This window comes from Nothoprocta perdicaria, unplaced genomic scaffold, assembly GCF_003342845.1.
Source record: "Nothoprocta perdicaria isolate Ctin4 unplaced genomic scaffold, notPer1 scaffold_218, whole genome shotgun sequence".
In the NCBI taxonomy this organism is placed as follows: Eukaryota; Metazoa; Chordata; class Aves; order Tinamiformes; family Tinamidae; genus Nothoprocta; species Nothoprocta perdicaria.
Genome location: NW_020455399.1, coordinates 758885 through 774949, shown reverse-complemented (window position 1 = coordinate 774949; position 16065 = coordinate 758885). Strand labels below are relative to the sequence as shown.

Genomic DNA, 16065 nt, shown 5'->3' with positions numbered 1-16065 from the left:
CCCCTGGAGCAAACGGGGGTGCAAAGCAGCAAGGATGCATCCACCCCTGGAGCAAACAGGGGTGCAAAGCAGCAGGGAGAGGGGCCGAGATGGGGCAGGGAGCGCGGGGCAGGCAGCTGCTGTCCCACAGAGTGTCCTGTGCCCGCGGTGTCACCGGCGCGGCCTGGCCGTGACGCTATTCCTGGTGGCCACCAAGCCGCACACATGTAATTACGCGCCCTGTGCAGCTCTGGGGTGGGACGCGGAGCTGCCGCTTGGCCCTTTGAGTATTTTTAGTTGCAGATCCAGCTGGGAAAGGGCCTGTCCGAGCAYGGAGCCGGAGGAGGAGCCGGGGCCGCTTGGCCTCCTGCGCAATTCCGGCCACACAATGGCCTGGAAGGGCCGGGAAACTGCTCCGGCTTCCCGGCGGGGCCGGGCRCTGTTCGGGGGTGCCCCTTCCAGCGGGGTGGGAAAGGCTGCCCATTCCCAGTGCTGTATCCCTATTCCCGAGCCCGTGGCGAGCCCGGATGGATGCACAGTGAGGAGACCACCCTTGGAGGGGTGTGGGGATGCCACCAACCCCAGGCCATCGTCACAACAACGTCCCCCGTGTGCAGGCGGTGCTGGAGGGCAACGTGACGGAGCTGCAGAGCCAGGTGCTGGCGCTGCAGCAGGACGGGGACGAGCTGGCCCGCAGCRAGGCCACCCTGCAAGGTGGGCGCAGGGCGGGGGGCAGCGCGGGGGGCAGCGGGGGCTGCAGCCCCCGCRGCGCTGCCCACCCCGTGCCCCGCAGAGCAGCTGCGGCGGAGCCAGGAGCAGGCGCTGGGGCTGCAGCGGCGGCTGCAGGCGGCGGCGGAGCAGCAGCGGCTGCAGCGGCTGCAGAGCGAGCGCTGCCAGGCCCGGCAGCAGCAGCTCCAGGGGCGCCTGTAAGGACCCCCGTCCTGCTCCGAGCTCCCTGCGCGGGAGGCTCCCGCATCCCGGGGAGGCTCCTGCACCCCGGATCCCCTATCACATCCGCTGCTCTCCCGCAGCCGGGACTGCGAGGCCCAGCTGGAAGTGGTGCCCCGGCGGCCGAGCTCCCGCCCAGGCGGGCGCAGGTGCCCCCCTCGCCGGTACAGCCCCTTTCTCCGTGCCCTGCTTGCTGGGGGCATGCACAGGGATGTGCCCTGCACCCTGCACATGTACCCTGTGCATACATGCGTGTGCCTTACACACGTGTCCATGTGCCCTGCACACATCTAGTGCATGCATGTACCCTGAACGTGGGCACATATGCCCTGCATGCATGTGCATGTGCCCTGCGCATGCATGCAAATCTCTACATATGTGTTCATGTGCCCTGCATACATATGCACGTGCCCTTTGCATGCATGTGCCCTGCACATATATGTGCCCCTTGCATGCATGTGCCCTGCATACATATGTACATGCTCCCTTGCATGCATGTGCCCTGTATCCATGTGCATGTGCCCTGCATGCGTGTGCATGTGCCCTGCATGCGTGTGCATGTGCCCTGCATGCATGTGCATGCCCCACGTGTGTGTACATGCCCCACGCGTGTGCAGTGCCCCTGCGCCCCACAGCAGCTGCCCACGCCGTCCCCTCTCCGCAGGAAGGGCTAAGCCCCGGCAGCAGCAGCACGGGGCAGCGGGCACGGGCGCTGCAGCAGGTCGGCGGTGCCAGCGCGGCCACTGCAGCCAGCGCAGCCCGCGTGGCCGCGCCGCCGGCTCCCGGCRCCCCTCGCTGCCGGAGGAAGGATTCCCTCTGCCGGCGGCGCGGCCGCGGTGCCGCCGCTCCGCGCTCTTCCTCCCTGCCCGCGGGCTCGCACCGCCGCCGTGTCCTCAGCAAGCGGCCGCTGGAGAGACTTTGCAAGCGCGGAGGCGTCCGGGCAATAAAGGCCGCGCTGTTCACCGGGCTCTTTCCGTGCGCCGTGAATCCCACTTCAGTCCCTGCCCCAAACGCAGGAAGTTAAAGCAATCCCAGGGCCGCYGCGGAGCAGCAGATGCCGCCGCTTCCCAGGTTCTTTGATCCACTTGAAATCACRGCAGAAGGATTCCAGGAAAGCCGGGATTTTCCTGCCGCTGCCGTATCCTGTGCAGAGGGCAGTCTAAGCACGAGCATCCGGCCCAGCCRCTCCTGGGGGGACCAGGCCCTGGTGCAGGCAGAAGCTCAGGGCCTGGCACGTAYGGAGCTGGCGCTGGCACCAGGAGCCGGGGGAGCATCCTGGGAGCTGAGATTCCTTTGCAATCTCACTGGGATTGCACATCGGGAGCGTGCACGGTGCCCAGGGATGCGCTGGTTCAGTGGAAGAGCTGGGCATGAGCAGGGCCAGTCAAATCTCCTGCCAGCGCCGCACGYACCCCAAACCAGCGCCTGGCACCCACAGCCCAGCAGCAGCCGGTCTGGCCCCAGTGCAGAGAGCAGGGCACATAGCAAGGRCTGAGATGCATGGGGCACCCGCTGCAAAGGGGCATGGAGAGGGGYCTGGCAGTGGCCGGGGCCGCGCCGCGGGGCGGTGACTCAGTCCTGTTATTTGCAGCTCAGGAAGGAAACCGCAGTAGCCGAGAGCAGCCTTGGGGCCGCGAGCGGCCCGAGCGCCGCAGGCGCTGAGCGGCCCCCAGGGAAACGGAGCAGGAAACAGAGCGGGGCTCCCGGCCGGGGTCAGCGCCCGCCCGCTCCCCCTCGCATCCTGCGGCACTGCCGGGCACCGCGGCGCTGGGCATCGCGCTGGGAGCCGGGGGAGGCAGCGGCTGGCGGGGGGACACGTGTGTGCGCCTCGCACCTCGTGGGAACACTGCATTCCGGCTGGGAATCGGGTGGGGAAACGCAGGGAATCTGTGGGGAATGCTGCAGGTTGTGTGACGGCCCCGTGTGCAACACCCCAGCATGAACCAGGCGGCGTGCAACACCCCCAGTGCAACAGCCTGCAGGGGTAGGGACGCCTGGGGCAGCTGCCGTGGGGAATTCGCTGTCACCTTCCCATGCCAACCCCTTGGCGGGCACTGGGCCTCCCTGGCACCCGTGGGGACAYGGACTGCGGAGCTGGTGGCGCTGGCGCGGGCTCCAAGGGTGGTGGCATTGGGGCCATGCACGGGGCCGATGATCCCGGCCTTTGTGCGGTGCTGGGAACAGGATGCAGCTCTGGCCGCCGCGCTGGGAACATTGGCGGCTGCCATCACAGGCTCCACATTCCGGCATGCGGGATTTGGGATGCGGCTCCATCRCCCCGTGCCCAGGACACTGCACGGGAGCACCGGGAGCGGATGGCAGTGGAGAGGCCGAAAGCATCTCCTGAATGCCCCAGGTGAAGTGGGGTCGGGTTTTGCGGGAGCTGCTCAATGGGCTGCATGGGCTGCATGGGCTGCTGCGGCGCTGCGGGCCGGCCGGGGCTCCCTGGGGACCGGTGCACGGCGGGCAGCAGGGGATGCACCGGCCCTGCCCCCGGGGCTATCGGTGTGAACAGCAGCCCTCCTGCAAACAGAAGTTGYGGAGCGATAACCTGGCGGCTCGGAGGCATCCGGAGAAGCAGGAAGGAGCCCAGCAGAAGGAAATATTAAAGGGAGCAATATAAACACGGGCCGGGCGGGCGGCGGGAGCAGGCTCCACCCCGGCGCGGCCCCGCTCAAAGGGGCCCGGGGCCGGCCGCGCCGCGCAGAGCGCCGGGGACATGGACAAGAGCAGCTACGGCATGGCCAAGTTCGGCATGGAGGCCAAGGCGGCCGTGCCCAAGCGCGACTGCGGCTTCTACATGAAGTACGTCTTCCTCTTCACCTCCCTCATCCAGTTCCTCATCATCCTGGGGCTGGTGCTCTTCATGGTGTACGGCAACGCGCACGCGGGCACCGACACGCACCTCCAGCTGCTGGAGCGGCAGATGCAGGAGCGCTACGCCAAGATCATCACGCTGAGCGGCCGCAACGCCAACCTCACGCGGGCGCTCAACGCCACRGCCAAGGAGCGGCAGGCGCTGCAGCTGCAGCTGCACAAGGTGCAGCGCGAGCTCGACAAGTGCAACAGCAGCCAGGGCTCCGGCGCCGGCAAGGTGAGCGGCCGGGGCAGGGATCCCGCGCTGGCATCCCGCTCCTGGGCTCTCCCGTCCTGCGGCGCTGCCGGGATCCAGCCCTGCAGCGCACAGGGATCGGAGGTGGCGGCTCTTGGAGCTTCCCGGGATGCAGGAGCTGCCGGCTGCTCCCTGGACTCGGCAGGATGCGGCCAACAAGGCCGTGTTCCCCGGGACCGCAGGGCTCCCCATGCAGAATGGGGCTCTCCGGGCTTGTCCCATCCCCGCTCGCTCCATCCGGATACTCCGGGGAAGCAGCGCGGGGCCGAGCGATGCCCGGGGCCGCTCCCGGCTGGGCAGGGCGGTTTGGGGCGGGGGGCTGCACTGACCCGCTCCCCTGCCCCGCCAGCTGGAGCTGCAGGAGATGATGAGGATCATCTTCTACCAGAAGACGAAGCTGGACGAGTGCCACATGACCATCAGCCTCATCAACGCCAGCTGCCAGGGTAAGCGCCGGGCGCCGCGGCCGGGAGCGGCTCCGGCCCCCGCGGCGGCCCCTGGCCGGGGAGCACCCCGGTCCCGCGCGCGGGACCCCCCCCGGTGCCCCACGGCCACCTCCGCCTCCCCGCGCAGCCGAGAAGGCGACGCTGCGGAGCCAGCAGGACCAGGCGGCGCTGACACGGCGGGAGCTGGAGGAGCGCTGCGGCAAGGCGAGCGCGGCGCTGGCGGCGGCGAGCCGCGCCGGCGAGGGCTGCCAGCGCGAGCTGCTCACCACGCGCACGGGCTGCGACGCCACGCGCTCCCAGCTGGAGCTGCAGCAGCGCGAGTGCACCACGCTGCGCGACGACGTGCGCTACTCCTTCCAGCGCATCAAGGAGCTGCTGGGGCCCTACAGCTGCAGCGGCGCCCAGGAGCAGCTCGGCTGGCTGGCGCAGCGCACCGAGGGGCTCTTCCTCTGGCAGCAGGAGCGCGACGCCAAGTACGTGGGCAAGACGGTGTGCACCATGATGGTGGCGCAGTGCCAGCTGAACTGCTCGCACGACAAGCAGGACCTGGGCAAGCGGCTGCAGGAGGCCGAGAAGCGCGCGCAGAGCAGCCAGGAGGAGCAGAAGAAGCTGCTGGCGGCCAAGGAGCTGCTGGCCAAGGAGCTGGAGGAGAAGRGCCGGGCGGCGGCGCAGGCAGCCTATCTCAAGGAGCAGCTGGGCATGTGYACAGGCTCCAAGGTGGGCACGGGGTGGCAGGCGCGGGGCGGTGGGCGCGGCAGGACCGGGCACCCATTGCCCTCGCTGTGTGCTGCAGCTCGGAGTCTTCCTGGACGCGAGCGGCGCGCGGGCGGCCGCGGGCGGCACCTTCGGCGCGCGGCCCGGCGCCTTCGGCAGCGCGGGCGCCTACGTGGGCGCGGACGCCCTGCGCCCCCCCGGGGTCCTCGAGAGCATGGGTGAGTGACGGGGGGCGCGGGGGGCCCCRCGGCGCCGCGGCGCCCGCCCCACAACGCCCTCCCGCCGCAGGCAGGATCAACGCGGAGGAGATCCAGCGAGCCGTGCGCAGGATCATGGAGCAGTACGTGCCGCCCAACCCCAGGTGAGCCGTGYGCCAGGGCCGGGGGTGCCCATGCCGGGGCCGCCCGGCTCATCCTTCCCTCCACAGCGGCTAGCGGCGGCTCCCAGGCGCCCGGAGCAGCCCGGAGCGGCGCTTCCCGCGGCACTGACGGCATCCGCAGCCCCGCCGGCACCGGGCAGCGCTCTCCGTGCCCCCTTCTCCCTTCTTTTCCCCCCATCTCCACCTGTCTCTATATCGGGGCTGGGGGCTGCAAATACATTGGCACCGGTGCGAGACGTGTCCGTGTTCCTGCGGCATGGCATGGGGGCAGTGGCATGATCCATCCCAGGGGAAAGGCAGCAGAAAGGCAGGAAGAGCAGGAACAAGTGCACCCAAGGGAGCGGGGAGCGAGCGGCAACGGGCCCAGGAGGGGCCGATCCCGCCCGTGTTTGCTCCTTTGCGGGACTGGGCGGCCGCTGGGGAGAGGGGCCAAGGCCAGCCCCGCTTTCCCGGGCCGGAATTGCGTGCGAGRGGGAGCGGGAAGGCCCTGGCCCCCGCGCGCCAGCATCCCTGACCTCCGCTGGGAAAACGCGTCCCCTCGTGCTCCCGGCGGCCGCGGAGGCCGGAGCCGCCGGCGCTGGGCTGGGCTGGGCTGGCGGCCAGCGGCGGGGCACGGGCTGCGCCGGAGCCGCGCGCCCGACGCGCCGGGTGCCRCGATGACCCGTCCAGCCGCCGCGCGCTGATTTACGGCGGCGCTTCCCTCGCCTTCCTGTTTAAAGAGCCCTTCCTGGCGCGCGCAGCAGCGGGATGCGCGGCACGGCACGGGCACCGTGCCACGGCGCCGCAGGGCACCGCGGGCACCACAGACACCATGGGCACCATAGGGCACCACGGGCACTGGGACAGGGCGGCCGGGGGCTGCAGCGGCCCCCTGCCCAGCGCCGGCCCCGCGGGGGATGCGCTCGGCGCTGCAGGATTTCCTGCAGCTCCTCTATAAATAACCGTGGAGCAGCAGGAGCTTCCGCTGCRGAGCCGCAGGGGGGCGGCGGGAGAAGCCCACGGATTCCCAAGGAGCCCCCGGAGCCGAAAGCGGCATCACRGAGCCACCAGAACTCCGGGGGCACCGGGACACCTGGGGACACCCAGGCTGGCCCCCAGGGAGCCATCGGGGCCAGCACTGTCCTCGCAGACTCTCCCGCTCTGTGTTTACCCWCCCGCCCGGAAAGGCGGCAGCGGTCGCATTTTTCCAAGGCTGGGGCTCAGGAAACATCCCCTGAGTGCCCAGGGAGCGCCACGGCAGGGCAGGGACGCAGCTGAAGGCACCGGCTTTAATCGGAGCGGCGGGGGCCCCTCACTTGCCCACGCAGAAGTCCCTGAAGATGATGTCGAGGACGTCCTCGGCGCCCACGTGGCCCRTGATGCGGCCCAGGTGCCGCCGCGCCAGGCGCAGCTGCTCGGCGCCCTGCGCCACGTCGGCACCGCGGCCGGCGCCGTAGCGGGCGAGCGCGGCCAGGCAGGCRCGCAGGTGGTGCCCGTGGCGGCTCTGCGCGAGGCTGGGCGCGCCGGCCCCCGGCTCCCCGCACCTGGGGGGGACACGCGGCGGGGAAGGGGCGGCTGCTGTGACACCCCCGCACTGCCAGCGGGCTCCCCCCGCGCCGCGCTGGCACTCACAGCTCCTGCAGTTGCTGCCGCAGCAGCTCCAGCAGCGCGGGCAGCCCCTCGCCCGTCTTGCAGGAGAGCAGGGCGGCGGGGGGCAGCCCCCCCCGGGCACAGGCCGCCCGCAGCGGCCCCGCGCCGCCCCCCGCCAGCAAGTCCACCTTGTTGAGCACCAGCAGGCAGGGCTTGGGGGGCGCCGGGGGCAGCACGGCGCCCAGCGCGGCGCCGAGACCCTCGGGCTGYGCCGTGCCGGCGTCCAGCACCGCCAGCACCAGGTCGGCTTGCTGCAGCCTGCAAGGGGAAACGGGAAGGATGCGGCACACGGTGGCGGAGGGGACATGCGGGATGCACCGGGAGCATSCTCGATGCGCGGGTGAGGCCGGGCGCCCTCACCGCTCCTGCGCGCGGCGCACGCCCTCGCGCTCCACGGGGTCGCGGGCGCTCCGCAGCCCGGCCGTGTCGCTCAGCACCACCGGGTAGCCGCCCACGTTGAGCGACAGCTCCACCACGTCCCGCGTGGTCCCGGCCACGGGGGACACGATGGCGGCCGGGCGCCGCGCTGCGCCGGGACGCGGCTCAGGGACGGGGCTGAGGCCCCCGCGGCCGCCGCGGCCCGGGCACAGCCCCGTCCCCGTGCCGCTCACCCAGCAGGTTGAGCAGGCTGCTCTTGCCCACGTTGGGGGGGCCGGCGATGACGACGCGGACACCGGCGCGGAGCAGCTCCCCGCGGCGCCCATCCCGCAAGTGGGCGCCCACCTCCTGCTCCAGCGCCCGCACGGCCTCGGCCACTGCGCGTGACAGCGGTGACAGGGGCTGCCAGCACCGGGCAGCCCCCCCATGTCCCCCTCCCCCCCCTCACCTCGTGACAGCACATCTTCCTCCACGTTGTCATCCTCGCTGAAGTCAATGTAGGCTTCCACATGGGCCAGCGCCTGTGGAGGGCGAGCGGCTCAGCCACGTGCAGGCTGGCGGCGGGGCCCAGGCGTCCGGCCGCCCCGCGCCCTTGCCTGGGTGAGCAAGTCGCTCCAGCGCTGGTAGAGCCGGCCCAGCTCGCCGTCCATCTGRCGCAGCGCCTGCCGCCGCTGCGCCTCCGTCTCCGCCTGCACCAGGTCGCGYAGCCCCTCGGCCGCCGTCAGGTCCAGCTTCCCGTTGCGGAAGGCTCGGCGGGAGAACTCGCCCGGCTCGGCTGGGCGCAGGCCGGGCACGCGCCCTGCACGGCGCCCGGTGAGCGCCCGCGCGCCCGCACGGTACCGCGGCACCGGCGCCGGCCCCTTACCCAGCGCCTGCAGCACGCCGCTCACCACGGCCGGCCCGCCGTGCACGTGCAGCTCGCAGCAGTCCTCGCCCGTGAAGCTCCGGGGCCCTGCAAAGCACCGGCATGCTGGGGACGGGCATCCCGCTGAGCCCCTCCGCACGCGCTGCAATTCGTGATGCAAACGGTGGATGGAAAAACGGTGCCCACGGGTGTCCGTGCAAGGCAGGACCGGCCCTGCGGTGCCACTGAAGTCTCCCCAGCACTGGCACCGACCCCTCCACACGCTCTGCAATTCCACGGGATGCAAACGGTGCCCACGGGAGCAAACGGTGCCCACAGGTGTCCATGCAAGCCAGGACCAACCCTGCAGTGCCACCRATGTCTCCCCAGCATCGACCCATCATCTCTCACCCGGGAACCAGGCGACGAGGCCGCAGTCGAGGGGCTCGTTGGTGGCCGGGTCGCGGATGCGYCGCAGGGCCAGCACGCGGGGCGGGGGGGGCGCGGGGCGCCCCGTGAGGCTCTGCAGGGCCGCGCGGCAGCCCGGCCCGCTGGCCCGGATCACGGCCACGCCGCACTTGCCGTGGCCCGAGGACAGCGCGAAGACGGTGTCACCGTGCGCTGCTGAGCAGAGGTGCCGCATCTGCCTGCGGGGGGGGACACAGCGGGGGGGTAAAGGGTGCTCCTGTCCCACATCCCAAAAGGGGTGCAGCACCCCCTTCCCCATGTATGTGCTCCCGGTGCAACCTGTAGAGATGGGGCTGTGCACCCCTTTATGTGCACCCCTTTAGGTGCACCCCATACCCTGGGGCTGTGCACCCCTTTACGTGCACCCCTTTAGGTGCACCCCGTGCCCTGGGGCTGTGCACCCTCCCTACGCACCCCTGCCCAGCCCTAGGGGGCAGACAGGCTGCCAGGGGGCACCCCCTCCCCAGCTGCACCCTCTTCCCCATGCACAGCCCCCCCACCCCAAGGTGCAGCCCCTGCGCTGACTGCAGGGTGCAACCCCCCCTCCCTGTGCACCCCGAGCCCAAGGGCACCGCCACCCTTGCAACCCCCCTGGCAGGGTGCACCGCCCTCGGGGGCCCCAAGCGCACCCCCTCGCCGTGCACCCCCCCGCACATTCCCACCCCGGTGCACCCCCGCTTGGCAAATCCCTCTCTTTGAACCCGCTCACCCGGCGCCCGCCGCGCTCAGCGCGCTCCGCAGCGCCATGAGCCGCCCGCGCCCGCCCGGCCCCCGCGCCGGCCTCAGGGCGGGCAACTCCCCCCGCGCCCTCATTGGCCAGCGCCGCAGAGAGGGGCGGCCTTCATGCCTAGCTCGTCTCTGATTGGTCAGAGTGCGCTGTGACGTCMCGCCGCCCGAGGCTGTGCGGCGCAGCGCTTCCGCCCGGCGTGTCGCGCGGCGCGGCCGGGGCTGTCGCCACGTTGTCCCGTGCAGCGCCGCGCGCCCCCCGGCGGCCCCCCCGGCGCCTCTGTCCCCGGGGCGCTCGGTCCCGTCCCCAGGAGCCCGGGCTATTGGGTGGCAAGGGACAGGGCATGTGTCCTTGCTGTCCCCTCCCTGGGCAGGGGACACCGCAGCAGCACCTAGCAGGGCTGTGGGCTCCTCCAGGGCCCGTCCTGCACCCTGAAGAAACCCCCGTTTGGCTCCGAACCTGGGCTTGGGTGGGAGCCGGGCGGTGACAGGTGCTTAGAGGGGGGGGACAGCACCCACGTGCCCCATGGGGACCCCCCTCAGTCCCTCACCCCTGGCCAGCAGCCCCTGAGCATCCCCAGCCCCACCACGCTGCCGGTGTCCCCTGCCCCGGTGCCACACGGGCATCCCGGGAAGTTCCTGAGGGTTGCACACCCTGCGGTGTCCCTGCCTCGGGGACACCCGGCTCTGGGACGGGAGGTGCTGAGTCCCAGGGATGCTCCGGCCCTGGGACGGAGGCGGCGGCGCGGGACTCGCAGCCTCCYGCTGTGGCGCCATTCCCGGAACTGCGGGATTGTCCTGGACACGGGGAGGCGGGAGGCACCGGAGCGCGGCGGGAGGCGCCGCGGGCCCTGCGGCCTGGGCTCACTCCCCACGGCTGTGCTCGGCACTTGGTGCCAGGGCTGCGCAGCCCRCAGGCCTCCCRGGRACACAGGGACAYGGGGACACGGGGACACAYGGCAGGGAGGGAGGCCCGTGCAGACAAAGGCTCTGGCAGCAGGGAGGAGCGAGCGCCGGTGCAGGGCTGGGAGCCAGTGCTGGAGCGCATGGGGATGCCGGGAACTCCACCAGCTCCGGCCACCGGCCCTGGTCCCCCCCGGTGCTCCTGCGTGGACATGGACGGCCAGGCAGTAGAGCCAGAGCGGGAGGCTGCAGCMAAGGGCAGCTCTGCAGGGGCAGCTCCTGGCTTGGAGGCCGGTCGGGGGGATCCTGGGGGGGCTGGATCACCCCACCCCATGTGCATGCATGTGCATCTATGTGCATGCACCTCCTGCACACACGCAGCCCTGGGGACACCCCCCTGCCCACCCCTGAGCCAGTCCTGACCCCACCACGCTCTCCTCCCCTCAGGAGCTGTCCCCTTGCACAGCCCCTGCCCTGGCAGGGGACAGTGGGGTCCAGGCTGCCCTGTGTCACCAGAGGGTCCTGGGCGCCCCGAGAACAGCCCCCTTGAGTGGCGACTAGGGGGGGATTTGGGCTGCTGGCCCCAGGGGGGGCAGGGTCCTTGTGGCCTCGTCTGTCATGGCTGTCACTGCTGCCACCCAGCGCCCACCCCAAAATAGCCATGTGCAGGCGGTGACACTTTGGGGACCAAGTGAGAAGTGGGGCACAGGGGGTCCTGCTCACCCTGAYCCCCGCACTGCCATGGGGGGCACGGGGCCCTGTGGAGCCTGCGAGGGCCTGTGCGGGCCCCCCCCTGCATCCCCCCCCCACGTGGCTGCCCCCCGGGGCTGGGCGCAGGGCAGGGGCCGCAGGAGGGCTCGTAAAGGTCACCAGGACACTGTGTAGCCCAGGTCGGGTTCCCTGCGTGCCATCGTGCCCGCCCGGGGCGCCCGAAATAACACCCTGACCCAGGGGGGTACATAGAGGGGGGGCATCGAGTCCGCGGGGGGGGGGATGGTGCATGGGGGCAGCAATGGGGATGTGGGGCAGACTGGCTGGGGAGGGGAACATGGGGCTCCCRGCGGGCAGCGGGATGTGGGGCAGGGAGGCACCACGAGGACAGGGGTGCAGGAATAACCCGGGGGGCAGGGGGGGCATCTGGGCAGGGGGCATGGGGACGCGGTAGGGACAAGGACGGTGGGGCGGGGGCTGCCGCCCGCGATGCTCCGGATCCTCTCGGCGGATCGGGCCGCCTGGGGGGGCGCGGGATGCCTGTTCCCCGCCCCCCGCACCCCGGGACCATCCCTGGGGGGGGAGGGGGAGGGGTGCGGCCCGGACGCCTGGGCCCCGCGGCCGTCGCAAGGGAGCGGGCGGCCAAGCAGACAATTAAAGGGGCCGGGAGCGGCGCTCGGCCGCTTTGTCCCCTCCTCCCGGCGGCGGCTCGGGCGGCTCGGGCGGCAGCGGCCCCGCGCCCGCAGCCCGGCGGCCCCATGCGGCGGCGGCCGGCGCGGCGAGCAGCCCCCGCAGCCCCGCAGGCCCCCTCCATGCCTGTTCCCGCCGCGGCAGCGCTGGACTCCGAGCGGCCCCGCCGGGCCCCGGGCGCCGAGGAGCGAGCGGAGCCCGCGGCCCCGGCCGGCGTGTTGGGTACGTGGCACCCGCGGCCCCGGCGCGGGGGGGACACCGCGGGGGTGCGGGGGGGCAGCGGGAACCGGGCGCAGATGCCCCCTCCCCGCCGCGGTGGCAGCCGGCCCGGCCGCGGCTCCCGCTCCCGGCGTCGCTGCCGGTGTCGGTCGCGGTGTCGCTGCCGGTGTCGGTCGCGGCGTCGCTGCCGGTGTCGGTCGCGGTTCCGGTCGCCGTGTCGGTCCCGGGCCGCGGGCTGCGGGCGGTGGCAGGCGGGGGGGGCGCTCCCTGCGGCTCAATGCGGATGTCGCCGGGCCCGGCCGGGCTGCGGGACAGCTCCCGGCCCGGGCGGCTGCCGCTCGGCGCCGGGTCCCGGTCCCCCTGTGCAGCCCCGGAGCCGAGGGCCGTCCGAGCCCCCCCGGACCGCGCTGTGACCGCGCTGTGACCCCCGGTTTCTGTCCCCCGGGTTCCTGTCCCCCCGCGCAGGGCTGGGGTCCTCCCCGGGATGGGCTCCGTGCTTTCCCCTGGACAGCTCCCTGTGCCCTGACAATCCGCTCCCTGCATCCCGCACACAGAGATGATCCCTGGGGATCGGACCTCTGTGTGCCCCCCCRATGGGGTCCTGCCCCCCCAGGACAGGGCTGTGCCCCTGGGACCAGGTCCTTGCGTGTCCTGGGACACGTCTGTGACTCCAAGACAGGGACTGCATCCCTGCCCCCCAGGATGGGCCAGTGCCCCCCCAGATGGACCCATTCCACCCRCCACAGCCGGCTCTGTGCCCCCTGGCACAGGGATGGGGCTGGAGCAGAGCCGAGCGGCAGCTGTGGGATACGGATCGGGGATGGAGTGGCCTGGGCACCAGGCAGCCTCACTGTGACCCCCAGCAGCCGCAGCAGGGACCGGTCGGGTGCCAGGGAGGCGTCGCAGGGGCCTGGGCCGCGTGTGGTGCCGGTAGGGAGCGGAGCCGGCGACTCCGGCTTGCTGGCRCGCCCGGAGCCCGTGACCCAGTTTGGGTCCTCGCGGGAAGCAGCCTCCCCCGCAGGGCAGCAGCGGGGCCGGGATGACGCGCGCGGCTGCGGGCCCCGCTCCGTGCCGGCGACCCCGCTCCGTGCCGGCCGGGCCGCGCGTTCCCGCCCCGAGCGCCGCCGCTCCGGTGACCTTACACCGGGGAGCCAAGGTTAGCGGCGCAGCCCCGGCGGGATGCGTGAGGAGGGGGCCGTGGCGCTGCCCCCTGCGCAGGATCCCTTTGCCTGCCGCGGTCCCTGGCAGCAATAAACACCCCCATGCAGGGGACGAGGGTGCTCGCTGGCAGGACAYGAGGCTCCAGCAGATTTTGGGGGGAAATAGCGGGATATCTGGGCCTGGCACAGCCGGGTTCCTTTCACAAGCTGCACGTGGGGCTGCCTGGGCCACCTCCTGCTCCCTGCGCTTGGGTTAGCGCCGCCTGCAAGGTGGGAATAATCCCTGTGCAGGCAGCAGAGCCCCCCGGGCAGTGCCACCACCGCCGGGACGCTGCCAGGCCGAGGTGGCCCCCGTGCCAGGCTGGGGCACGAGGCCGGCAGCTGCGGTGGCCGCCACAATGCCGGGCTTGTGCYGCGCACGGCGCCGGCCGCGCCGCCGCTCGCCCCCGGCCCGCCGGGACAGGGCGCCCTTTCACATCCACCCGTGGGACGGGCGCAGCCCAGGGCGCGGAATGCGCCAGGTGTCGCGCCGGGATGGACGCAGCCGAGGAGATGAGTTTGCCGGGTCTCAGCCCGGCCAGCGCGGATCCCCGAGGCCGGGGCGGCTCCATGGAGGGCCCAGGGGTGTCCTGGCATTTCCGGGCTGGAGCGGCCCTGGCAGACGGGATGCTCCCTACCAGCCTGACTGGTTCCCGGCACGCGGCGCCTGGACAGGATTTCCGGTGCCCCGGGGACCTGCCTGGCCCCGGGGCCGGTTGGCAGCTGGGAGGGGATCCCAGAGGTGCCAGGAGGGCCCTTGGGGACACCGGCCTGTGGCAGCCCCGCTGTGTGACACAGGAGGGGGAAACCGAGGCAAGGGGCGAGCCAGGACAAGGAGAGCGGCGGGTCCAGCCCTGCCGCCTGCTCGGTGGCATCTGGGGACATGTGGGGACCCCCTTCACCCGGCGCCCACCCCCATTTCCCACTTCCCGCAGCGCGGGGCCTCCCTGCGTTTCCATGGAAACCACCGGCTTTTTTGGCACTCCCATTTTTCCGTTCTCGTTCATTTTTCCTCCCGGCGCCGGCAGCGCAGGGGTGCGCAGTGCCGCCGCCGCCTCCCTTGCAGCTGTCGGGCCCTTTCTGGGCTCCTTGAGCTGCCAGAGGGGAAACCTGAGCCGGAGGCCGCGGCGCCCGGGACAGGGACCCTGCGGCACCGGGGCTGGGGACCCAGCGGCACCGGCCGCTCACRCGGCGCCGCCTCCCCGGCAGATAAGCTCTTCGGGAAGCGCCTGCTGCAGGCCGGGCGCTACATCATGTCCCACAAAGCCTGGATGAAGACGGTGCCCACGGAGAACTGCGACGTGCTCATGACCTTCCCGGGTAGGGAGACGCCGCCGGAGGGGGGGACGCAGGCCGGGGCCGCGGGGCCGCGGGTGGCAGCGCCCTCCCCGCCGCCCCGCAGACTCCACCGACGACCACACGCTGCTCTGGCTGCTCAACCACATCCGCCTGGGCATCCCCGAGCTCATCGTGCAGGTGCGGCACCACAAGCACACGCGCGCCTACGCCTTCTTCGTCACCGCCACCTACGAGAGGTAGGAGCGGGCGGCGGGCGCCGCGGGGCCCGGCCCGGTGCCGCCGGTGCCGCCGCCGCAGCCCCGAGCGCTCCCTGCCCGCAGCCTCCTGCGCGGGGCCGACGAGATCGGCTTGCGCAAGCCCGTGAAGGCCGAGTTCGGGGGCGGCATGCGCAGCTTCTCCTGCGAGGAGGACTACATCTACGAGAACATCGAGAACGAGCTCTACTTCTTCACCTCTCAGGTGGGTGGCAGGGGCGGGCGCGGGGCGCTGGGCACGGCGCCGCTCTGCTCATGGTGCCGCGGGCCGCAGGAACGGCAGAACATCATCAGGTACTGGCTGGAGAACCTGCGTGCCAAGCAGGGCGAGGCGCTGCACAACATCCACTTCTTGGAGGGGCAGCCCATCAGTGAGTACTGGGCGGCGCAGTGCAGGGTGCTGCAGGGCCATGCAGCGTGGCATGCGTGCCACAGCGTGGTGCAGCACGGCATGGCATGGTGCAGCATGGCATGGCATGGCATGGTGCGGCATTGCATGGTGCGGCATTGCATGGTGCAGCACAGCATGGCATTGCACGGTGCAGCATGGCGTGGTGCAGCACAGCGTGGTGCATCGCTGTTTGGTGCATCATGGCATGGTGCATCCATCCTGTTCCCCAACTCGCTTCCCTTGGCCAACCCACCGCATTCCAGCAGCACCGGCTGGTGGCCCTGRGGGACATGTGTCCTACAAGGGCCCCAGGCTGTTGTCCCCGCATGTCCCCTCCCCGGGGCTGTGTCCAGGAGCCTGCCATACCTCAGTGATGAGCATGAGCTGAGGCAGCAGCAAGGAGGGCGGCATGGACACTGGCACGGCACAGTCACAGTCACCAAACATGCCCACCGCGTTGTCCCTGCTCTGGTGCTCCAATCTGCCCGCTGATGGGACCCTCTGTGGCTTGATCCAGTGGGGAGGAACAGCGTGGTGGCCCGGGCAGCACCGCGCTCCCACCGCGCCCTCTTAGTGCGCTCTCTCCATACTCTCGCCATACTCTCCGTGCTCTGTCCATGCTCTCTCCATGCTCTCCATACTCTCCTCACTCTCTCCGTGCTCTCCCCATGCTCTCTCCGCACTGTCCCCATGCTCTCCGTGCTCTCCATGCTCTCTCCTTGCTCTCCGTACTCTCCGCGCTCTCTCCGTGCTCTCCCCATGTTCTCCATACTCTC

The 16065-nt window shown here is 71.8% G+C and overlaps 3 protein-coding genes across 3 annotated transcripts in view; 2 read left to right on the top strand and 1 right to left on the bottom strand.

The window, feature by feature from the left end:
* The first annotated feature begins 3646 nt into the window (after positions 1 to 3646).
* PLVAP (plasmalemma vesicle associated protein) lies at positions 3647 to 5564 on the top strand. Its single transcript, XM_026038791.1, has 5 exons — positions 3647 to 4021; positions 4395 to 4485; positions 4613 to 5220; positions 5279 to 5417; positions 5488 to 5564. The coding sequence occupies exons 1-5, from the start codon at positions 3647 to 3649 to the stop codon at positions 5562 to 5564; spliced, it is 1290 nt and encodes a 429-aa protein (XP_025894576.1).
* Positions 5565 to 6869: 1305 nt separating this feature from the next.
* Positions 6870 to 9644, bottom strand: GTPBP3 (GTP binding protein 3, mitochondrial). Its single transcript, XM_026038790.1, has 9 exons — positions 9607 to 9644; positions 8841 to 9076; positions 8451 to 8537; positions 8182 to 8384; positions 8034 to 8106; positions 7819 to 7962; positions 7568 to 7733; positions 7190 to 7465; positions 6870 to 7101 (listed from the first exon to the last, which is right to left on the bottom strand). The coding sequence occupies exons 1-9, from the start codon at positions 9642 to 9644 to the stop codon at positions 6870 to 6872; spliced, it is 1455 nt and encodes a 484-aa protein (XP_025894575.1).
* A 2483-nt stretch (positions 9645 to 12127) lies between these two features.
* ANO8 (anoctamin 8) overlaps positions 12128 to 16065 on the top strand; it is a 9278-nt gene continuing 5340 nt past the window's right edge. Inside the window, exons 1-5 of the mRNA XM_026038833.1 lie at positions 12128 to 12149; positions 14555 to 14665; positions 14748 to 14880; positions 14965 to 15103; positions 15173 to 15269. Of these exons, the coding sequence (XP_025894618.1) occupies positions 14599 to 14665; positions 14748 to 14880; positions 14965 to 15103; positions 15173 to 15269 (436 nt within the window). The 5' untranslated portion in view covers positions 12128 to 12149; positions 14555 to 14598. The remainder of the gene's footprint in view (positions 12150 to 14554; positions 14666 to 14747; positions 14881 to 14964; positions 15104 to 15172; positions 15270 to 16065) is intronic.